This window comes from Eublepharis macularius, chromosome 3 (genome assembly GCF_028583425.1).
Source record: "Eublepharis macularius isolate TG4126 chromosome 3, MPM_Emac_v1.0, whole genome shotgun sequence".
Classification (NCBI taxonomy): Eukaryota; Metazoa; Chordata; class Lepidosauria; order Squamata; family Eublepharidae; genus Eublepharis; species Eublepharis macularius.
In genome coordinates, this window is record NC_072792.1 from 172,085,661 (window position 1) to 172,105,433 (window position 19,773).

The 19,773-nt window shown below is 49.5% G+C and overlaps 1 protein-coding gene across 1 annotated transcript in view; it reads left to right on the plus strand.

The window, feature by feature from the left end:
* Positions 1 to 19,773, plus strand: part of LOC129326099 (autocrine proliferation repressor protein A-like) — a 53,181-nt gene that overhangs the window by 17,469 nt on the left and 15,939 nt on the right. Inside the window, exons 5-9 of the mRNA XM_054974226.1 lie at positions 4,035 to 4,127; positions 4,309 to 4,398; positions 9,637 to 9,766; positions 10,001 to 10,121; positions 17,663 to 17,783. Of these exons, the coding sequence (XP_054830201.1) occupies positions 4,035 to 4,127; positions 4,309 to 4,398; positions 9,637 to 9,766; positions 10,001 to 10,121; positions 17,663 to 17,783 (555 nt within the window). The remainder of the gene's footprint in view (positions 1 to 4,034; positions 4,128 to 4,308; positions 4,399 to 9,636; positions 9,767 to 10,000; positions 10,122 to 17,662; positions 17,784 to 19,773) is intronic.

Sequence of the window (19,773 nt, forward strand, 5' to 3'; positions counted from 1 at the left end):
TCTAACTGTCTTTTTCTCTCTTTCTATAACTATATTGTTTTCTACATACCTTTCTCTATATTCATCTATATGTATGCTTGTGTGTCAATCTTTTTCTAATGTTTTTGTTTTTCAATCCATCTTTCTATCTGTCTATCTTGTTCTGTCTGACTCTGAATCTATTTGTAGTATTTGCATGTCATTTGGAGGGGAAGTGGCAAGATCCCCCAGCAACTGTGGGGCTTCACCCGAGGGTCCCCCTGGCGATTTCGCTGGTGGCAGCCAGCATCACACACTTTCCTGTCTTAGCAGAAAGGAGGTGCCATGATGATCTGGCTGTGCCAGGAAGGCCTAGCAAGATCTCAGAAGCCTGTTAGCAGTGGGAGTGTGCCTGGCTAAACCTGACCCAAATATACCAGCCCTCATTTGAGATACCCACAGGACTCAACAGGCAAGGGTGCGTGGCGACGGCATGGAGAACCAAGGGGCAAAATGTTTTAGTAGCCTGCAGAACCCCATGCACTCCACGATGGATAGGAACAAGCCATGTAGGGCAATCGTCTCAGCCAAGATGTAAAGGCCCACTTCCTCAGCCAACAACTTTGAGGTTCTAAGTGGCACTGTTCCAGACCCCGAAGGGACAACCTCTGTGAGTGTGGCCTGCCAGAGTGCTCTGCTCCCACCAGCATCACCCTCAGGGCAATGTGACCCTCCCACTGATCCCCACTCAGAAGAGCTGGTCACCCCCTTTCTCCCCCAATGGATGTTTCACTGGTTGAGGATGGAGACCACAGGCTCAGGTGGTGCTTCTTTAGGTGCCTAGTCAGGCCCGTTGAAGACAGGTGCTTTGGGTTTTTGCCCCCTGCACACCAGGACATCACAGGCATGGCACCGCACCACATGGTGGTCATTAGGAAGGAACCAAAAGTGCCTCCATACAGAGGCGTTGAAACGTGGGCAGCTAACTGTCCCAGGGGAAGGAGGATCAACGATTACAGGCTAAGCTACGGAGCTGGCCACGGACAATGGGGTGAGGGGTGGACTGCAGGCAGGGACACCACCGAGAGTTTGGGATGGGGACAGGAGGGATCTTTCATAAAACACAAACCATTCCTCCAGGGATCTGTCACCCACCCCTCCTCAAAATGATGAGATTCTTTCGCCCCTGTGGAGACACCTCTTTGGCCTTCTCCACAGCCACAACTGGTGCATTGGGGGGAGCAGGAGGACTCTCTGCTGCCCCTGAACCACACCCAATACTTCTTTCCACAAGTAAACCAGGAGGACTGCCATCGCACTTCACCCCGTGATCACCCTTGGCGACCAACACAACAGAAATACTCATTGTGCCACCAAACTAGAATTAAGGAGAACAGAAAAGATGACTCTGTAAGCCCTCAGCCAAGGTGCCCACTGAGCTTGGCCCCAGGGCCTGGCAGCAGCCCTGGCACCAGAGGGAGGGAGGGACTAGAGCCCTAGACCACTACTCCCACAGACCTGACCAGATCAGGCAGTGATAATACTGTGAGCCCTCAGCCGCGGTGCCTACTGAGCTTGGCCTCAGGGCCTGGCAGCAGCCCTGGAACCAGAGGGAGGGAGAGAGGGACTAGAGCCCTAGCCCACCACTCCCACAGACCTGACCAGATCAGGCACTGATAATACTGTGAGCCCTCAGCTGCGGTGCCTACTGAGCTTGGCCCCAGGGCCTGGCAGCAGCCCTGGAACCAGAGGGAGGGAGAGACTACAACCCTAGCCCACCAATCCCACAGACCTAACCAGATCAGGCACTGGTAATAATATGAGCCCTCAGCCCAGGTGCCCACTGAGCTTGGCTCCACAGCCTGGCAGCAGCCCTGAAACCAGAGGCTGGGGCTAGAGCCCTACCCCAGCACACCTACAAGCCTGACCAGCAGATCAGACACTGGTAATAATATGAGCCCTCAGCCAAGGAGCCCAGTGAGCTTGGCCCCAGGGCCTGGCAGCAGCCCTGGAACCAGAGGAGATAGATCCCTATCCCCAAAATCCAAGCTCAGTTATACTCTCTCTGTCTCTCTGCCCAAAGGCTAGCAAGTAGCAAGCAACAGCTCTGTCATACTCCACTGCTCACTGAAAGTGAAACCCAGCCTGTGAGCCCACTGCTATTTATACGCAAAGGTCCCATAGAGCAACACAGGAGGTCCGTGGTTGGCCGTCAGAGCTGCCTATCAGGGTTTGCAGGGGTGTGATTGGAGTGCCCATGGCTACAGAACACCCCCTCCCCCTCCCTCCCCCAGGTGTCTTCTCCCAAGTTGTATCTTCTTTGCAGCTCCATGGTTGGAAGGAAGACCTGCCGATCAAGGTAAGCTGGGCTTCCATTTGGGTTTCCAGGGTGACAGAAGGAGGGCAGACAGAATTCAGACATCCCCCCAGCTCTGTTTCCAAGGGAATTGATTGATGGTGCCTGACTGTCTGGCTTCATGAACTGTGGAAGAACTCACTGAACCAGGCCTCTTACGAATGCTGGTTCGTTGGCCATGAACGCTCACGAACTGCCAGATCACGAATGGACGATCGGGCAGTTCATGAGTTTTTTACATTCATAATGCAGTTCGTGCCCATGTCTATTTATAAGGTCTTCAATCCAGTGATTGACAGGAGATGGAATTTTCTCTTTCCAGTGTTGATGTATAGGTCTTTTAGCAAACATTATGGGCACAGGTAGTCTATTTCTGTTGACCATCAGTTAGTTTCTAAGAGACCAAAAAACTGTTTAACAGTATATTATCCTCAAAAATAGATGAGTTTTCTAATACAAAATTAATATGACTAATAATTTCCTCCCAAAAGGGCTGAATGACTAAACATGTCCAAAGCATATGTTTAAGAGATGCATCTTGGAAATTCCCCACCAATAGACATTGTGTTTAAACCTTTAGTAAAAAGTCAGTAAAGTATCCAATGTACCCTAAACATAATTTTGTGTTGAATAAGTTGCAACTTAAGATCCGTAATAGCAACATGTATATGGCTTAAAGATTTATTCTATTGCTTTAGCAAAACTGGATGCTCTGATCATTATTCCATTCATTTCTAAGACTGCAAATATTTATATACAAATATTGTAGGTTTTGTATATAAATATTTGAGTTCTCGCCATAAGTCAACTATGACTTGAGGGCCGGATTTCATTTTCATTGCATGTTTTGCTTTCTGTTTTGATTCAATAAGAATCTCCAAAAGTGGGGGAAATTCTGAAGCACTTGAAGCTGTCTGACCATATTTGGACACCAACAATTGTTGCAATTGTAAAAATTACCATTCAGCAGAAGTTGACAAATCGTTTTTAGATCTCAGTTGGAAAAATGACAGGAACTCATTATCATTACCTATCAATTGATCTAATGTAAAAAATTCCAATATTTGTCCAAGCCTTCCCCAAGCCTTCCTCAAGAAGGTAAGAGTGGAACTGGCAATCCTCTCTGCAGATGTGGCATCTCTCCTCCTCAGATCCAATTGGTAGCAATGATTTGGGTTGCCCTTTCCTCCTCTTGTGCCACTTCCAACTAGAGGCAACCCAAGCCCCAGAAGCCTTGAAGACCATGGCCATGTGTTTTACTGGTTGCAGTGGCCAGTGACCCTTCTGAGCAGTGTCCCACAAAGATGTTTCCTGGTAAGTTAAATGGCCAGTCCACCCAAGAGTGTGATGAAAAATTGAACCACCTGCAGCTCTTATTTCTCAAAAACTTATTACCATGAAAAGATACATGTCTAGATCTTTCAGCAAAAACATGTACTAGATTCACGTTACCAGCAGGTTTTCACGCTATTCATATGCCTGTTAAGAATTAAATTCACCTGCATTGTCAAAAGAAAATGTGAAACATTTTTACTAATTAACAAACAACAATTGTTTGCCTTCTGAATGTTTATTTTTTCGTTATTATCTTGGAAGATAGGTAACATGGGGGGATTCATGATGTCTTCTTTATATCTTAAGAGTTGTGCCCTGTAGGATACCTCTGTGCAGTGATCTCCAATCTCCAGTAGGAGGCTATTCTCTTGTTCTCTCTCTGCAGGCCACAGTGAGAGCCATGGACACAGTCACAGACTTCATGATGAAAACATATCAAAAAAACACCACACAGTTCGTATTGACGGGTGTTTCCATGGTACGTGTACATGGCATTACTGTGAACATTGTTCATCCCCTCTTGGCTGTATTGCTGCTTGCACATGCTTCATTCCTGCTGCATGCCATTCTCTAACTCTGAAATAGTTGCTGTGTGAACTGGCTCTTTTCTCTCCCACACAGTTTTACTTTTTACTCCGTCTCTTTTCTTCTTCCTGCAGAGCAGCTGGGCCGCTTGGCTGACTGCAGCCGTTGACAGTAGGGTTGCTGGGATAATTCCCGTTGGCATGAATTTTCTGAACTTCACTGAGGTGAGATTCAAGTTGCAGTCAAATATCCCCATGGAACATGTCTATACAAATTGCAGGTTGATGGCAAATAGCAAGTAGCAGCCTTGAATCCGTCAAAAAAAAATTTGGTGTTCTTTTAAAAAACTGTATAGCAAATGTTTGGTTGCATGCATGTTCTCGCACAATTTTACACCCATTGTCCCTGGGCTCCCTCACCACTATCTGCTCAAAAAAATATGAACAAAATAGCATTAACTGTCTTTGGTTGTGTAACAATACAGTCCTGCGGAAAGTTATACCTTCCAAGTCCATGGAAGTCAATGAAGGGATGCTTTGATTAGCATTGCATGGTTCATTGTCTTGCGTCAGCTGGGATGGCACAAGGGGAAATTGCATGGCTGATCTTACTAGGATTTCCCCCTTGCACACTTTTCATGCCATAGCTGAGCATGTTTGTGTCAATGGAGTGTTCATCTTCATGGCTTCTTTGCAAAGACAGCACGTCAAAAGTAGATGAATTCAAAAAGCGTTTCACTTGCCCATTATTGACTTTAGACATTGGCCAATAAGTGCTTAGTATGTGTCAACCATGGTCACCTGGCCAGCCACTATAATGAAAGAGCCTTGCAAAAACAAGAGCGACAAAAATCCTATTCTTGTTTTCTTCTTCTTTGTTAGATCTGTAATCTTACTTTATAATTGAGTAAGTCTATTTCACACAACTCACTTTATAACCTGGTGCACCACCAGAAGGTGCTGCCATTGAGGAAAGCCTAGGCAAGGCACCATGTCCCTTCAAAAAATGTTCCATGGTGGGAAGCCCAGGCCAGGACCAAGATGGGAGCAGGTGTCAATGCCCACCTCCTGCCTTCACTCAGCTGGTATTAGGAGTGAGACAAGGGGTAATGCCCACCATCGAACTTAACCCTGCTGATATTAGAAGTAGAGCAGGTGGCAATACCCACCCCCTCCCTTCACCTAGCAGGTTTTAGGAGCAGAGCAGATCACAATGCCCAGCCCCTGCCTTAACCCAGTTGGTATTAGGAGCGGAGCAGGTGGCAATGCCTTCTCTCTCTCTTAACTCAGCTGGTATTAGTGGCAGAGCAGGTGGCAGTGCCCACCTCTAGCCTTAACCCAGTTGGTATTAGGAAATGAGCAGGTGGCAATGCCCTCTCCCTGCCTCAACCCAGCTGGTATCAGCAGTGGCACAGGTGACAATGTCCACCCCCCCCCCTTTGTACCAGTTGGAATCAGGAGTGCAGCAGTTGGCAATACCCGCCCCGGGCTTATCCCAGCTGGTATTAGAAGCGGAGCAGGTTGCAATGTTGATCCCTGACTTAACCCAGCTGGTATTAGTGGTGGAGCAGGTAGCAATGCCCACCACCACATAACATAGCTGTTATTAGGAGTAGAGAAGGTGGCAATGCCCACCCCTGTTCATCCAGCTGGGATCAGGAGTGGATCAGATGGCAATGCCCACCTTTGCCTTAACGCAGCTGGTATTAGAGACAGAGCAGGTGGAATTTCCCCTCCCAACTTATCACAGCTGTTATTAGGAGTGGAGTAGGTGGCAATGCCCACCCCTGACCTTAACCCATCTGGGATCAGGAGGAGATCAGATGGCAATGCCCACCTCCTTCTCCTGACTGGGAGCAGGAGTGGAGCAGGTGACAATGCCCTTGCTTTAACCCAGCTGATATTAGGAGCAGAGCAGCTTGCAATGCCCATCCCCCACCTTAACCCAGCTGGTATTAAGAGTGGAACAGGTGGCAATGCCCTCCTCTGCCTTAACCCAGCTTGTTGCTAGTCAGTCCATATTTCCTCATTTTGGGCACTCTGTGCTTCCTTGCCTCAAATATCAGGACAAGTTCAGTGGGAAAGCTGGTGGTGGGAATAAATGCTCTGAGTTCAGTGGATGGCTAGTACAGAACACAAGTGTGCACAAGGTTGAGAACTAGAATCACCTAAAGTTCCTCATGTGCTTATTTGAAGATTCATATCTACATTCCATATCAACTCCATTGGAGTATTGCCCAGAAACTGAACAATGGAGCCATGTGGATTCATGCCACAGTAACCGCAAGGCTTCTCTGGATGGCTGGGATAGGGTGGGGTCAACAGCTGTAGAAGGAAGAAAGGAGAAAGCAGCTACAGACCAATGCTGCCTCCTTTTACTGGCTGCCTCTGCTTGGCTTGTACCACCATGCAGCTTCTTTCATGTCATAACTCCACTTGCCCATTTAGTTTCTTCTTTGCCCTCTACCCATCTTCCACTAGAAGCAGCCTTGATTCTGACCAGCTAAAATTCATTTCTCTATGCTGGCTTGGAGTATTTTTAAATAGAGATGGGCACGATCTGCATTACAATTAAAAAACCCCACGATAATGGCATTCACACAGTTGGGACCTGGTGGATCATTGTCTTCCATGGCAAATGATCCAGCGGTCGGGAGGGAGCTGGACTGGGGCTGGACTGGGCAATCGTGATAGGACCGGGAAGCTAGACATTCAGGCACCAACAATCTATTCCCCTGGCAACGGAGGCAGGGGAATGCCTGAGCTCTGTTTGAAACTTGATATTATTTCCCCTAGCGAGGAAAAGCAAACAGTTGTGAGTGAAAAGGTGGCCCATTGGAAATGGGCCTGACGGGAATGACAGCCCCTAAGTGTGACAGAAGGGCTTTGGGACTGGAATGACAGGCCCCTGACTGGAATGATGGCCCCTGGGTCTGCCAGAAGGGCTCTGGGACTGGAATGACAGGCCCCTGACTGTCACCCAGGGACCATCATTCCAGTCAAGGGCCTGTCATTCCAGTCCCAGATCCCTTCTGTCACACCCAGGGGCCATCATTCCAGCCAGGGGCCTGCCATTCCAGTCCCAGAGCCCTTCTGGCAGACCCAGGGGTCGTAATTCCAGCGTGGGGCCTGTCATTCCAGTCCCAGAGCCCTTCTGTCACACCCAGGGACCGTCATTCCAGTCAGGAGTCTGTCATTCCAGTCCCTGAGCCCTTCTGTCACACCTAGGGGGCCGTCATTCCAGCGTGGGGCCTGTCATTCCAGTCCCAGACCCCTTCTGTCACACCCAGGGGCCGTCATTGCACTCAGGGGCCTGCCAATCCAGTCCCAGAACAGTCTACCTGGGCCCAGAGAGTTTCCTTCAAAATCCATTCCACTTTTTCTTTGCACCTTTTTTTTGCCCTAATGTGTTTCAATGGAGCCCATGCAAGTCAATGGGCATTCCAGGTTCCCATTATTTCCAATGGGCATTCAAGCCTCTCCCATTATTTTCAATGGGCAATCCTGTCATTCGTTTTAGTACATCCCCTGTGTTTTTTATATTTCAGTCTGTGGACCTGGCTGTGATATGTGATTTGATGTTTCATTCATGTTTTTCCTATTTAAAAAAACATAGGATCCGCGAGGATCTGTGTGGATCCTGGTTTTACTTTCTTCCTGTTTAAAATATGCTTTTGGAAGACTGGCTATTTGCTTTTAAAATCGGGTGGGGAGGAATGGAGAATTCTATCCCTGCTTTTTTTAAAAAGCTGGCTGAAACTTGTTGACGGGGTCTCTCTCTCTCTCTCTCTCTCTCTCTCTCTCTCTCTCTCTATTTGGAGAGGCAGGGATGGGTTAAAAACTCCCCCCCCCTGCTCTAAGTGCATGTGTGTGTGTGTGAGAGAGAGAAAACGTCCCCTCCCTGAGGGGAGGCGGCTCGTCACCGGGTTAAAAACTCCCCCCCTCTGCTCTAAGTGTGTGTGTGTGTGTGTGTGTGTGTGTGTGTGTATGTGAACGTCCCCTCCCTGAGGGGAGGCAGCTTGTCGCCGGGTTAAAAACTTTTTTCCCCATCTGCTCTAAGTGTGGGGGGGGCGCCCCTCCAATCACAGATTGGAAACGGGACTTGATCCGAGTGAATCGGTGATCTGGGGTCGTCACCAGCGCGGATCCACAAACAGCTTGATCGGTATTTTTTTTTAATCGTTCCCATGTCTATTTTTAACCCCTTTTTGATATTTCTGCAAGTTCTGTGTTTTCCTTTGGGTTCACAGAAAGCCAGAAAATTCACCTAGTCTGTACCTGCCCATTCTGTTGGGTTTTGAACCGCACTTCGTGGACCTGGTTTAGAAACAGAAATATATGCTTTTTGGTGTGGGTGAAAAATTGTAGGCAGTTTTATTGCATTGTTTTATGTACTGTTTGTTTTTTGCAATTTTAAAATTTTGTAACCCACTTTAAGTTACAGGAAGAAAAGTGGGCTATAAGTAAAGTAAATAAATAACACATTCATGGTTTAAATTTCAGATAAATGTTAAAAACCGAAGAATTTTGATCATGTATCATATTTCTTATTCTTAAAAAGCATTTTTTTGTCTGATATCATTTAGAAATTCTGAGCTACTTCTGAACACTCTTCTAAAGGCACCTTTCACAAGGCAGCCATAAACATCCTATGTGAACTGTGCATACCTTTTTAGGTGTAGACTAACCTCGGAGCCGGTAGAAAGTCATTTGGGATTCAACAATCACTTTCTAAGCAATTAAAATGATCTCTCCGCCCACCTCCAGGGCTACCAAGATCACATTCTTATATTTCCCTATTTAACATAACACATCAGCTCCTGTCTTCTTTCTCCTTTGGGGTGAAGAAGAAATAGACAAACACATGGACCTTAAAAGGGTGGGAAAACAACATCAGCAGCACCCTCTCCATTCACCTCTCCTTCTCCTTCATGCATGCATGCACTCTTCCTTGCTCTGGATGGGAAAGGAATGTGTTAAGACTTTCCCCCCTGGTATTTTACTCTGCCAGGGGAAATACAGAGGTAACTGTATATTTTTCCCCTGGAGGGAAGTTACTGTTTGGAATAGTGGTGGTTTACTTTGAAGAAACTGTGAAGGAAGGATTTTCCACCCAGCAATTCACATCTGCTCTGAAATGTTGCCATTTTTGCGCATGCCACCAATTTGTGACTGGGTCCAATCATTGGACCACAATTTTGTTATTTGCTTCACAAAATAAGCTTCCATTTTGTGTTGGGTAGCCCCTCATATAGCTCCCAGAAATATTGGTTTTCCTTTCTGCTTGGATAATCTTTAACATTGATCAGGCTTTTGGACAGCGATCTGAAGAGTTTCAGCGATGGCCTGCACCTGTTGTATTGGCCAACCTGATTCTGGAACCTCAATTTCTTAAAATGCTGGACTGCGCAATCTGGCCCTGCTGAGCTTGCATCCAAATCTCATGATTCTAATTTTTTGCAGAATCTCCACCACCAATTCCGAGCATATTGTGGCTGGTCTTACATGTTGAGACCGTTACATGAGATGAATATAACTCAAGAGTTGGACAACCCCCGTTTCAGACTTTTGGCTTCACATGTGGACCCAATGGGTGAGCAAATATATTATTTGTAGAGATTCACTGAATGTTTGGAGAAAAAGTAGCTGCAGTGGGAGAGGGAGTATCAGAAGGGCTGGCTGAAGTCCATCTGTGGTGGAAAGAGCAGCACTTCTCCTTCTGCATTGGGAAATGGCTTTTCTCCTATTCTGCTCAACCAGAGTTAGGATCAGACTGGGACTTTCATCCACCTGTGATGACAATAACCATTGGATTTTCCCTTTCCAGCATACAATGAGCGATACGCTAACATAGTGAAGTACATAGTCATTGCTTCAGGGGATCAGTTTCTCCAGCCCGACAGCCCACATTATTACTTCGCTCAGCTAGAAGGCGAGAAGCATTTGCGGTGAGTTTTTACTCCTTCTGAATCCCAACATTATCTTCTTATTCCTAATGGAAGAGGCGATGAGATGGCAAATTTTCCAGAAAAGGAGAAATGTTGGGAAATCTGTGCTTAGGAATATATCCTTGGTTATGTGGGCCCCATTTGAGACTGGGATTGACGGAAGAGGGAATTAAGTTTCCCTCCCCCCAATGCAGTTTTCTAACTGAAAACATGCCTGGGGAGCTGTTACTAGACTTGGGCACGAACCAAAAAGATTTAACGAACCAGCGGATCGTGGTTCGGTTCCGATGACGATCCCGAAGTTGCGAACCACAATGAACATTTTCTGTTGCCAAACTGGTTCATGGTTTGTGGGGGGAGGAACGGCCCCCCTGGCACTTAAGAGACAGCCCATATTCACAGTGAGGGTGTAGCAGACTCTCCTACAGCCATCATCCAAGTTTGGACAACAGTCCAAAAGGGTTCTTGGAGTAATACCCTCTCCAATCTAAGGCCTCCAGGAAACTCCCACTCAATTCAATTAGAGCCACCGGTTGACATAAGCCCAGTGTACAGAAGGTGGGTTCTGACGGCGGTTGCCAGGACTGGCACGCACGGGGAGGTGGTGATGATCTGCCTCCCCTTTAGGGGGCGGGGGGTCTGACCATTTGCTGGCAGCACCCTCCATGTGCCCGCCTGCTAGGCCAAAGTGGAGCACGCTGGTATTCCCAGCGATTCATGAACAGTGGGTGTTGCCAGCAGGCAGCAAGCCTGGCGGGCATGGGGGGCAGCAGAGAGCTGCCTCCCCTTTAGGGAGCAGGGGGTCTGGCCAATTGCCAGTGGCACCCCCCCATATGCCCGCTGCCAGGCCAAAGTGGAGCATGCTGGTATTCCCTGTGCAGGCAGGAACGGTGGGTGCTGCTGGTGGCTGCTGGGCCTGGGGGGCATGGGGAGATGGTGGTGAGCTGCCTCCCCTTTAGGGGATGGGGGGTCTGGCCGCTTGCCAGCAGCACCCCCTATGTGCCCGCCCACCAGGCCAAAGTGGAGTGGGCTGGTATTCCCAGCAATTCATGAACAGTGGGTGCTGCCTGCAGCCACCGAGCCTAGTGGGCACAGGGAGGCAGTGGAGAGCCGCCTCCCCTTTAGGGAGTGGGGGGTCTGGCCGGTTGCTGCCAGCACCCCCCATGTGCCCACCCACCAGGCCAAAGTGGAATGTGCTGGTATTCCCGGCATTAGTGGGAAATAACATTCTGACCGTGGCCTGATCCCCCAACAACTGGGTGTCCTCACCTGAGGCTCCAAATTAGGAAATACTCGACAGCAGCCGACAGCACCCACTTTCCTGCCTCACCAGAAAGGATGGGAGGGAGAGGACGTGTGATACACAAGGAAAGTGGGAAGGTCTCCTCGCAACCACCAGGCCAAAGTGGAGCAGCTGGTATTCCCGGCATCAGGGGGAGATGACGCGACATTTGCACGAGGGCAGCCTGATCCCCTAGCAACTGGGTGTCCTCACCTGAGGCTCCAACTTAGAAATACTTGATAGCAGCTGACAGCACCCACCTTCCTGCCTCACCAGAAAGGATGGGAGGGAGAGGACATGTGACACACAAGGAAAGTGGGACGGTCCCCCCGCAACCGCCAGGCCAAAGTGGAGCACCCTGGTATTCCCAGCGTGGGGGGGAGAGGATGCAACATTCGGACGGGGGCAGCCTGATCCCCCAACAACTGCATGTCCTCACCTGAGGCTCCCACCGAGTAAAATCCCGACAGCAGCTGACAGCATCCACCTTCCTACCTTGACTTAAATGTCTGGAGTTGCGGGACATATTCCCACCCAGCAGAAAGGGGTCCCGTCAGTCACATTGACAGGGGAGCTGCCATGTTGTCAACCAGCTCTACCCCTATATTGTACAATTGGCTGCACGATTGCAACCAAGCTGTGTAACCAAGGAGGGAGCATTAACAGGATCGTCCCTCATGAAGTGGGGGCTGAACTGATCCGCTGTCCTGCCTTTGTGGAAAGTCGGCGATGGGCAGGGCAGGAGACATTGCTTGGATGGGTCAGAGTGGTCCCTGAGAGGGGGAGACAGAAACATGAGAGCAGCAGCAGCAGCAGACATTGGCCAACTTCCTGCCTTTGTGGGACGGACATGAGTCAGGGGACCAATTCCCCCCTGCTCAGAGGGCTCAGTGTTGGCAATGGATAGGGGAACCGTGCAGCTTAACTATATGTGAAACAGTTCCTAAGCTGCTGTGCAAGCACCCAAAGTAGGCTGCCATCAGCATCACCCATCTTCCTGCTTTGCCAGAAAGGGTGGGAAGGGAAGACCTGTCATGTGGGGGGTAAGTGGGAAGATCACCCTGCAACCGCCAGTCCATAGAGGAGCACGCTGGTATTCCTGGTGTGGGAGGGAGAGGACGTGTCATTCATGCTGGGGACCTGATCCCCCAGCCACTGTGGTTTCTCACCTGAGTGTCCCACTGAGGAACAGTGTGGCAGCAACCGACAGCACCCGGCTTCCTGCCTTGCCAGAAAGGATGGGAGGGAGAGGACGTGTCATTAGGAGGGGGAGTGTGAAGGTCCACCAACAGCTGCGAGGTCTCCGAGGATTCCACCAAGGAACTCCGCGGCAGCAGCCAGCATAAACCACCTTTTGCCTTTGCAGAAAGGACATGACTGGTCGTGGTGGCATTACCCATTCCCCCCTGCCCAGAGGGGACAGCAGCTGCCCATGCAAAGTGGGGGTACCGTACAGTGCCACTCTCACATCGGCAATGGCAGCAGAGCTGCTCCTTGTGGCAGAAAGTGGCATCAGCTCACAGCACCACACCTTCCTGCATCAGCAGGAAGGGCATGATTGGTCGTAGTGGCATTACTCATTCAACCCTGCCCAGAGTGGACAGCAGGTGCCCATGGAAAGGGGGGATAACGCACAGTGCCACTCTCACATTGGCAACATTTCCTGAGCTGCCCCTCATGCCCAAAAGCAGCAGCAGCAGACCTCAACCACCCCTCTGCCTTCGCGGAAAGGTTATGTAACTGGTCGTGGCTCCCATTCCCCCCATGCACATAGAGGTCAGCAGGTGCACATGGATAGGTGTGCACCGTGCAGCTCAAAACTGTCAAGCTCAGAGCGAGCTGCTGAGCTTCCCCTCAGGGTCCAAAGTGGTGGCAGCAGACAACACCCACCTTGTTGCCCTCATGGAAAGGGTGGGAGAGACACATTCCCCCCTGGTCAGAGGGGACACCAGGTGCCCATGGAAAGGGGGAGGTTCTGCACAGTGCCACTCTTACATTGGCAACAGCGTCAGAGCTGTTCTCGTGACCAGAAAAAGCATTAGCTGGCAAAACCACACCTTCCAGCCTTTGCGGAAAGGACGGGATGGGAAAGAAAGGATTGGTTGGGAGGCATCTGAGTAGATACGGAGAGGGAGAGGTGTGAAGAGTGAACAGGAACTTGACAGGGAGAGGAGGGCAAAGGGTCACCAGACATGAAAGCAGCCCCGAAAACTGAGGGAGGCTTGAGCCCGCTGTGGACGAGCTGGGCTGGCTACTAACCCAGGGTTGCTCAGAGGGTGCCCCAGTAGGTTGAGGTTCACCTTGATGAATGTCAACATGTCCACCAGATCCGGGTGCAGACATGCATGGCAGAGATGGAGGAGGTCTCCCAGGTGGGAGAACACCTGCTTGCTCTGCATGCTGGCGGGAGGGTAGGACAGGATGTTGGTGACGATGATCAACAGTTCTGGCCATCGGTCAGATTTCCTTGCCCAATACTGCAACGGGTTGGCATGCGGGGGGGGGGGCTCTGTGGGCTCAGAGAGGTACTTGTGCACCATGGCCCCTGCTGAGTCCTCCACTGAGTGGGACGCGCCCGCCGTGCAGCAGCCAACCATGCTACCCACCAACGAAGCCCAGAGATCAAATGTGTCCATTGGGGTGGCTCTTCCCTGGAGTGGCTCTCTTCCCACCTCCTGCCCCTCACCTCCTCCTCCACCACCTGTGCCTCGCCGCTGCCCGGTTCCTTGTCTCCTGCCCTCTGTCTATGGAAATGGAGCACCGCTCTGCAGAGCTCCTTTTTCTGGTGCTGCACCTGACGCGCCTGCGTGGTGATGCTGCCCTTGATGCGGGGGTCACAGAGGGAGGCAAGTTGGTAGGGCGCCTCATGGTGTGGAGGATGCAGGCATTCAGCAAGGCAGACCTGGATCCTCCAGACAAAGTTCCAGACCCTGGGGAGCAGCTCTTAACCTTGCTGGAGCTCCTGGGCCAGAAACTGATCAAGGCCGTGGGTCAGAGGAAGGACCTGACCCAGGCTGGCCTGGTAGGAGCACAAGAGCTCAGTGGCATCCTTGAAGGGTTTCAGTATCTGGGACATCTGGGCAAGGACTCTCCAGTCCACAGAGCTGAGGCCCAACTCCTCTCCCCTCCTCAGCACATCCGAAGAGGACAGGATGTCTTGCAACGCCTCCTTCTGCTCCACCCAATGACATATCATGTCATAGGTGGAGTTCCAGCGGGTGGGCAGGTCCTGGAAGAGTTGGTGTTCCCCTCCCTCCACTTGCAACTGGAACAGCTCGCGGGAAGAGTTTATGCTGCGGGAGAAGTGGGAAGTGATGCGACAGCAGCTGTCCAGCAGATTGCACATCCGCAAAGTTCCCTCATCCCAGCTGTCCCTTGGCTTGTTCCGCAGCCCGAGCACATCCCGCATGATGGGGTGCAACTTGTGCGCCATGCACACCAGGCCCGGAAGGGATGCCTCTCTCAGGGCTGCCAACAGGCTTGCTCCCGCGTCCATGACCATGAAGCCACAGAGAATCCCTTCCACTGTTGACGTCCACTCCCTCAGAGCCGCCTTTATGGGGGTGGTGATGTTCTTCCCTGTGTGGACCTCGTCCATCCCCTGGGCCTGAAGAAGAACTGCCCTGTAGCCCGGGCTCAAGCTGGGCATCTTTTTACGGCTGCCAGATCTTGGCCTGGGGAGGCGGAGGTCCTCTGGTCACCACCAGTGGGCAGTGATGGCAAGGTGCCCGTGATGGCAGCCGCTCCACAGGTCGGCTGTGAAGTGCACTGTTCTGCCTTGGCAGGCCGACAGGTCTCTGCGCACCATGTCTCACACTGCCTCGTACAGGGCAGGCACGACTCGACGCCCAACGGTGACGGCATGGAGAACCATGGGGCAAAGTGCTGGAGCAGCAGTTGGAAGCCCATGCCCTCCACTACCAATAGAGGGAAGCCTTGCAGGGTGATTGTCTGCACCACCACACGAACGCCCGCCTCCTGAGCCCTTGACCTCACACTTTTCAGCGGAGCCACCCCCGACCCCAATGGATCAACTTCCCCCAGGGAGGCCTGCCTGAGCCTTCCACTCCCACCAGCCACACCCTTGGGGCAAGCTTCTTGCTTGGGTTGCATTCCGGAGACCCTCCCACTGATCCCACTGATCCCAGATCAGACGAGCTGGCGGCCCTCGGTCTCCCCCTGACATGTTTCACTGCCCGAGGACAGAGAACAAAGGCTCAGGTGGTGCCTCTTCAGGTGCCAAGTCAGGGCCGAAGATGACAGGTGCTGCGGGTCATTGCACCTGCACACCAGGCCCTCACACACACAGCACCGCACCACATGGGAGTCAGTAGGAAGGGCCCAAAAGTGCCTCCAAACATTGAGGTTGAACTGGGGCCCACTAACGGTTCCAGGGGAGGGAGGACAAAGGATTGCTGCTGGCTGTGCCATGGAGCTGGCAATGGAAGATGGAGTGATGGGTGGACTGCAGGTAGGGACAGCACCACTGGTAATTTGGGATGGGGACGGGCTGGAGGTTTCCTCGAATCTAAACCATTTCTCCAAGGATCCCTCGGCCTCCTCCTCCCCCAAATTTTTAGGAGTTCCTCTTCCACCACCGGCAAGAGCTCTTCGGCCTCCTCCACAGCCTCAACTGGTGATTTCGGGGGAGCGGGAGTCTCTGCTGCTCCAGAGCCCTGCACAGCACTGCTTCCCATGCTGCAACCAGGACAATCTTTGCACTTCCCCCCACGACCACACTTGTCCCCCACCTGGAGCCTCATAGTGCCAGCAAACAACAATTGAGGAGAAGGAGATGACACTGTGAGCCCTAAGACAAGGTGCCCACCAAGCTTGGCCCCAGGGCCTGGCCGCAGCCCTGGCACCAGAGGGAGGGAGGGACTAGAGCCCTAGCCCACCACTCCCACAGACCTGACCTGATCAGGCTCTGATCAATAATCAATGTGAGCCCTCAGCTGAGGTGCCCCTTGAGCTTGGCCCCAGAGCCAGGCAGTAGCCCTGGAACCAGAGGAGATAGATCTCTATCCCCTAAAACCAAGCTCAATTGTACTCTCAGTCTCTCTTCCCAAAGGCTAGCAAGTGGCAAGCAAGAGCTCTGTCCCACTCCACTGCTTGCAGAAAGTGAAACCCAGCCTGGGAGACCACGGCTATTTATAAGCATGGGTCCCATTGAGCAAGGAATGAGGTCTATGTTTGGCCGTCAGAGCTGCCTATCAGGATTTGCAGGGATGAGATTGGTTTGCCCGTGTCTACAGAACACCCCCTTCTCCCTCTCTCCCCTGGGTGTTTTCTCCCAACTTATAACTACTTTGCAGCTCCGTAGTTGGAAGGAAGACCTGCCAATCAAGGAAAGCTGCAACCAACAATTCCAGGAATATGTATTAAATTAACAGTTCTTTATCTTCAGTGCAATGGTGCAAAGTGCAAAGTGCAATTACATAAATATACAGATAAATATACAATAAATACAATAAAAGTTTCTGATTACTCTGTCCTAACATGCAATAAATACAATGAAAATTACTAATTTTGTGTCCAAGTCATTATGGAAAAAATTTTTGAATATCAATGAAAGTATCCATAAGATGTATATGATGGAAACTTAGCAGCGTGCAAAATTGCAAACAGAGAGTCCCAATGTACATAATGGGTGACTCCAGTCCAAACTGAAAACTATTCCAAATGTGCCGACGGGATTATGCATGCATGTTATACAATTCCCGTTTCGTATAAAGCATACTTCTTCCTGGGCACAGTTAATCGTGGACTGTAAACAAAAGTATAACATAATCAAATTAATGTAACGTGCATAGAGGATTCAATTCTATATGTATATTCCATCTACTCACCGGTCCCCAATTCACTGGTAACTCAAATATAGCTGCTTACACATTCTCTTCCCAACTTCAGTACATAACGAGCATGAATCATAACACAACGGACAAGAATCATACAGAGGAAAGGCTCCCTTAATCACAGTTACACAAATTGGATAATTAGCACAATTACAACAATTAAATGGCAGCACAAAAAGTAATACTACTTACACACAGTACCCTAGATCCAACATTAAAGAAACACACCAATTAAGCAGCATCAGTTATCAAATAGACAAATAAACATACATAAATAACGCATCTCTATAGAACCCCAATAAGGTATCTTGTAACCATCCTGTGACTGACAGCGGGTTTCTAAACGTACAGCGTATATCTCAGCAATCAAGATGATTCACAAATTTCTTCCTTTTCCTTTCCAGCATCATCCCAAATGATGATTCCAGATTTAACAGTTTGCTGAATTTTGATCCACGTATGGTTTTCTTCATTAGCATCTTCAGTATTTCTCAGCGTCCTTCCATTTCTTGGCAGAGGACAATGGTAAGAAAAGTATATATACCCTGAAAGTCATCCTCTCAAAGATGCAGACCGGAATCTTCTGTTTGCTTCATAGTTTCCTTTTGATGCTCCCAACATGCTGCTGCTGGAAATGGAAATTTGAGGTTGTGTTAAGGGAGAGAGCTGAGCTTCCAGAACAAATGCTTCATAATCAAACTAGCAGGTTCATTGGGCCAGCAAAGGCTCCTGATATTATACCAGTCATCTTCCTTACTTCTGAGTATCCTTCAAAGAATTCTACCTCTCAGGGGCTGGGTAAAATTACAAGTTACTTCCTGCTACTTGTGAAGATGCCAGGAAAGCATTCTAGGCTATGAGCTCTTTAGTTTACCCTCTGCTGAGTATTACAATAAATCTTAGATTAAAACATTCAGTGCTACTGGATCTGCTCAGCATGGGAATGGAAGACTGGTAGAGGGGATATAAAGGGACCCAATGTCTGGAGGAAAGACCTAGAGCTTCTTTGTAGGCATTCAGAGTTCAAAATCATCTTCCTTTCTTTGCTTGTGAGAAACATGTTTTTCCAAGCTATGAAGGAAAGAACAAAATCCCTTCTGGGGTAGCTTACAGATCCACCTTGGGCCTCGCAGTAGGTGAGAAACCTTGGCTGCAATTGTGAAATTCGTTTATATGTTGTTTATTAATTCTGGAAATGTTTGTGCTGCCTCTCCAGGATATTGCTTGAGGTGGTTACCAAATAAAAATAATACCACAGAATAATCATAAAAGATCAATATAAAAGCAAAACCATTTAAAATAGCTTAAACATATCTGTAAAACTGTCCATAAAGCTGAAGAAGACCAAAAACCAGCTAAAAGTATAAAGCTCCATTAAAATCCTGGGTTAAAAAAAACCTAAAAGATGATAGGGTAAGTTGTAGGTGAGTCTCAAGGGGCAGGATACTGTAGAGAAGAGGCGCCACCACTGAAAATGCTCTGTCTGTGTTCACCACCTGCCTCACCATGGAAGGAGAAGGCATGAAGAACAGGGCATGGGAGGTAGACTGTATGGGAGGAGGTGGTCCTTCAGGTACCCATTTAAAACCTAAAAGGGGGGGGGACCCAGAAATTTGAATCATGCCCAGAAACAAATGGGTAGTTAGGGCAAAGCTTTCATCACAGGGGTGATATGGGTCCTGTAACCAATCCCTGTTAGTAGCCTGGCCACCACATTTCGAACCCGTAGAACTTTCCAGACTCTAAATAGGGATGACTCATAAAGATCACATTACAGTCCTTTAACTTGAAGCCAGATCATACTTTCTGAGGAAGGGCTGTACATTGTATATCAGCCATCTGATAAAAACATTACATACCACAGTGGAGACCGGCTCCTCTGTCTGTAGGCCTGAATTCAACAGTACTTGCATGCTGTCACTGTTTGCCGTGGAGATTTCCTTGAAGCCATGCTGTTGTTCTGTATTTACATGGTTTCATTATTACTGGGAATAATATGAAGAGTGCAAAGATCGTTTTCCACTGTTGGAAGGCACTTCCATTACCATTCAGAAGATTCCCATCTGTGAATTTCTGCAGTAGCCCCCTTAGCTCTTCTGACCTGTTGCTTCCCAAGGACAGCAGGCCCTCAGGACCAGCATAGGGGCCAAGTGGGGCAGGGTCTGCAGTAGGAAGGGGGAATCTGCAAACATCATCTCCACATTTCACTGGAAGAATAGGAGTGTTGAGATTCCAGCCAGTGTCCTCTGTGCTGTCTAGTGTATTTTCCCCTGCCCTTCTTACAAGCAGCACAATATAATAGGACAAGGTTCACCTGTCCTCAGTCTTGCAAGGAAGATTTGGTTGAGAATCAATGCCTGGCTCAAGGGCAGCCAGTAAACCTAAAGTTGCAATGCCAAATTCAGGTTTACTAGAGAGGTGGGCCTGGTCACTCTGCTTGCCAGCCCTCTGCACTCAAAATATTCAATCACTAGAAACAAAGCCCATTGTGAGAAAAAATACAACGGGCTCTAGA